Source organism: Myotis brandtii, unplaced genomic scaffold, assembly GCF_000412655.1.
Source record: "Myotis brandtii unplaced genomic scaffold, ASM41265v1 scaffold64, whole genome shotgun sequence".
In the NCBI taxonomy this organism is placed as follows: domain Eukaryota; kingdom Metazoa; phylum Chordata; class Mammalia; order Chiroptera; family Vespertilionidae; genus Myotis; species Myotis brandtii.
The window spans coordinates 785,862-789,596 of NW_005370460.1; the positions used below are offsets into that span (position 1 = coordinate 785,862).

The 3,735-nt window shown below is 54.5% G+C and overlaps 1 protein-coding gene across 1 annotated transcript in view; it reads right to left on the reverse strand.

The window, feature by feature from the left end:
• The window catches only part of OLFML2B (olfactomedin-like 2B), a 24,258-nt gene that overhangs the window by 9,859 nt on the left and 10,664 nt on the right, over positions 1 to 3,735 (reverse strand). The window contains exon 4 of the mRNA XM_005880526.2: positions 2 to 148. Within this exon, the coding sequence (XP_005880588.1) occupies positions 2 to 148 (147 nt within the window). The remainder of the gene's footprint in view (position 1; positions 149 to 3,735) is intronic.

The window sequence follows — 3,735 nt, forward strand, 5'->3', positions numbered from 1 at the left end:
TCTGCAGGGCGGAGCCTGCCCCCGCCTCCGGGAGCCCGGCTGCCGCGTCCCGGGAGCAGTTCTTGCCGTGCTTGCTCATCTCGGCACGAATTCCCTCCACGTCCTCTTTGATTTGCTCGTTTTCCTTGGTGAGGTTTTTAGAAACTTCCTGAGAGAAAACATTTAAAAAGAGGGTTCATCACTGCGCTGAAGACCAGCAGGAGGTGCTGCCATCTGCTCAGAGCACAGACCTGCCAGGCCGGCTGGACACCGGCCCAGAAGCCATTGGGCCCTGAGTGTGTCCAGCCTGAGCTGAGGAGCCGTCCAGGCCCCAGGACTTGGGTCCCACATCCCAGGCCCACATCCCAGGCCCCAGATCCAAGGCCCCACATTCCAGGCCCCTGGTCCCACATCCCAGGCCCCTGGTCCCACATCCCAGGCCCCACATCCCAGGTCCCACATCCCAGGTCCCACATCCCAGGCCCCACATCCCAGGTCCCTGGTCCCACATCCCAGTTCCCACGTCCCAGGCCCCACATCCCAGGCCCCAGGTCCCGGGTCCCAGGCAATATTTCTGATGCTTGGCTCCAGCAGCCCCACTGGAGCTTGGCTTTCCCAACCGAATCGTGTGTTTAAGGTCAAGTGTGGCAGAAAGAAAGGCACTGAGTACCCCTGGGAGCTCATCCTGGGGAGGGGAGGAGAGGACAACTCCCACTGGAGGGAGGCCACACGCAGGGGGAAGAGGAGCTCTGGGCATGGCACCTGTGAGGGCCCAGGGCCCAGGAGGGGCGTGGACCGGGCAGCAGGGGCCCTTCCCGAGGGGGTGCTGCCATGGGGTCTGAGTCACAGGCAGCTGTGGACAGGCTCCGAGGTGCCCTTTCTCCTCTGAGTTAGAGCCCTGAGCTGCACTGCAGTCCACATTGTCCCACTCTGGCCGCTTCTAAGGTTCCCACGAGCCTCTGAACTGCCCATGCTCTGTCCTCCTAGGGCAGTGATGGCGAACCTTTTGAGCTCGGCGTGTCAGCATTTTGAAAACCCTAACTTAACTCTGGTGCCATGTCACATATAGAAATTTTTTGATATTTGCAACCATAGTAAAACAAAGACTTATATTTTTGATATTTATTTTATATATTTAAATGTCATTTAACAAAGAAAAATCAACCAAAAAAATGAGTTCGCGTGTCACCTCTGATGCACGTGTCATAGGTTCGCCATCACTGGCCTAGGGCCTAGGCCGTGTGCAGGGGCAGCCAGCAGGTGAGGTGGAGCCGGATTTGCTTCCTGTCTTTCTTTGACACACAGACGAGGCAGCCTGCGATGAGGCTGTGTCCTAGAGGGAAGTCAGGAGCCCGGGGGGGGGGGGGGGGGGGACACCTGGTGTGGGCTCCTGCAGGGCTGGCCACTGTGCGGACAAGAGCCCGTGGGAAAGAGGTCTTGTTTCAGGCCCAGAGTGGGTCACTCCTGACAGGGTGGGGCGGCCACGTGCTCCCATTAGGAGAGTGGATTCCTGGCCCATGGCTGTTGCCAGACCAGCGTCCACATGTGAACGGGGAAGTCCTGGCAGTTTCCCTGTGGCTGTTACGGTGAGTCAACGAGTTCATGTGAGTGGCTGTGAGTTTTCATAGAAGGTTAGAGCTGGCCTGGACCCCACAGCTCAAGCCTAACCTTTCATTGCAAGGTGAGGACATGGAGGCCCGGAGCAAGGAGGCGATTAGCCTGAGGACCTTTCAAAACAAGTGTCAGAGGAAGAGCCGAGATGGTGGCGTAGGAAAACGCCTGTACTCGCTGCCTCCCACAACCACGTCAAAATTACAACTAAATACAGAACAACCAGCATCCAAAACTGCCGGAAATCCGGCTGAATGGAAGTCCTACAACTAGAAAATTAAAGAAAGCACACCGAGACTGGTAGGAGGCACAGACTGGCTGGACCAGCACCCACATGTGGCATTTTTTAAATCAGGAGGGAGGTTGTCTCTGCGGAGGCCGCCCGTGAGGCGCAAGGGGTCCAGACCCCACCAGACCCCAGCCCAGGCTCCCAGAGCTGGGAAGAGAAGTCCCCATGACTTCGGGCTGTAAAAGAGGGGGTTGGGGCTCAGTGACACAGAGGCTGCTGGAGTTCTAGGTGTTCCTCTTAAAGGGCCCGCGCATGAACTTACAAGGTCCCGCTTCCTCTGAGCTCCGGCGCAGGGCAGTGGCTTTGGGGGGCCCAGACAGATAACGGGGAGGAACTGGACTGTCTGGCATCAGGGTAGGAACCTGGGGCAGCTTTCTCCCAGATGGAGGTGCTCACAGGGGTCATTGTTGCTGTGCTGGGACCGCTCTGGTTGCAGGGCTGACTGGCAGGGGTAATATCTGTTTGCTCCATCCTGGTGATTCCCAAAGACCCTGCCCCATCCAATTTGCATCCCGCCCAACCTGTTTGCAGTGGCTTTTGCATATGAATGGCCTGTCCTAGCTCAGGCTTCAGGCTTTGCTGAAACCTCTTAAGAAAGAGGCAGCTGGTGTCAGTGCGCCCCATTCCTATCAGCAAGAGGCCCAAGACGCTGCACTAGTAGGAGCCTGTCTTGCTTCACAGCTGGGCTTCACCTGGGCAGCTCCATGCCCAATACAAGTAGTTCCTCCAGGGTGGCCCCAGGCAGTGGCTGACTTTGTACCTCCCTGGAGGCCCTAGAGCCAGTGCACCCAGTGGACAGCTTCAACCATAGCCAATTACAACTCTACACGTCTATAAGCGACCACTCAAGGGGCAGACTCAGTGAGCACCAAAGCCCCACTGAAGCAAGTCCTGCTCCATAGGGGTGTCCCCTGCACAGCTGCTCTTCTACTATAGTCGCAGCTGATCCTCACAGCCAATTGGCCTGGAGGTCAATTCCTCCCAGCGATGCCAACAGCAATCAAGACTCAACTACAAGGCAGTGCACACAGCCCACACAGGGGCGCACCTAGAGCTCCCAGCTCAGGCGACTGGGGAGGCTGAGCCGCTGGGCCCTATAGGACACATACTTCACAAGGCCACTCTACCAATTCCAGGAGACATAGCAGGCTCTACCTAATACATGGAAGCAAACACAGGGAAGCGTCAACACGGGGAGACAACAAAACACGCCACAAATGACAGAAATGGAAGAGAGCAAACTTTTGGATACAGAGTTCAAAACCATGGTTATAAGGTTACTCATGGATCTTCATGAGACTTTCAAGGATCTTAGTGAGAAAGTCAAAGATATGAAAAAGGACCAATCAGAAATGAAGCCTACACTAACTAAAATAAAGAATCACTTTCAGGGATTCAATAGTAGAGTAGAGGATTCTGAGAATCATATCAACGATGTGGAATATGAGGAAGCAAAAAACACCCAATCAGAAGAGCAAAAAGAAAAAAAAATGAAGATAGTGTAAGGAGCATGCCAACATGTCCATTATGGGGGTGCCAGAAGGAGAAGAGAGAGAGAGCAAGATATTGAAAACCTATTTGAAGAAAAAATGACAGAAAACTTCCCCTACCTGATGAAAGAAATAGACATACAAGTCCAGGAAGCGCAGAGAACCCCAAACAAGAGGAACCCAAAGAGGCCCACACCAAGACACATCTACACTAATAAAAGAGAAACATGGTAATTAGCATACGACCGCTACCCTTTTCATTGGCTAATCAGTGAGTATATGCAAATTAACTGTCAGCCAAGATGGCGGCCGGCAGCCAGGCACTGAAGCGAGCACGAGGCTTGCTTGCTGCAGACTCCAACGTTC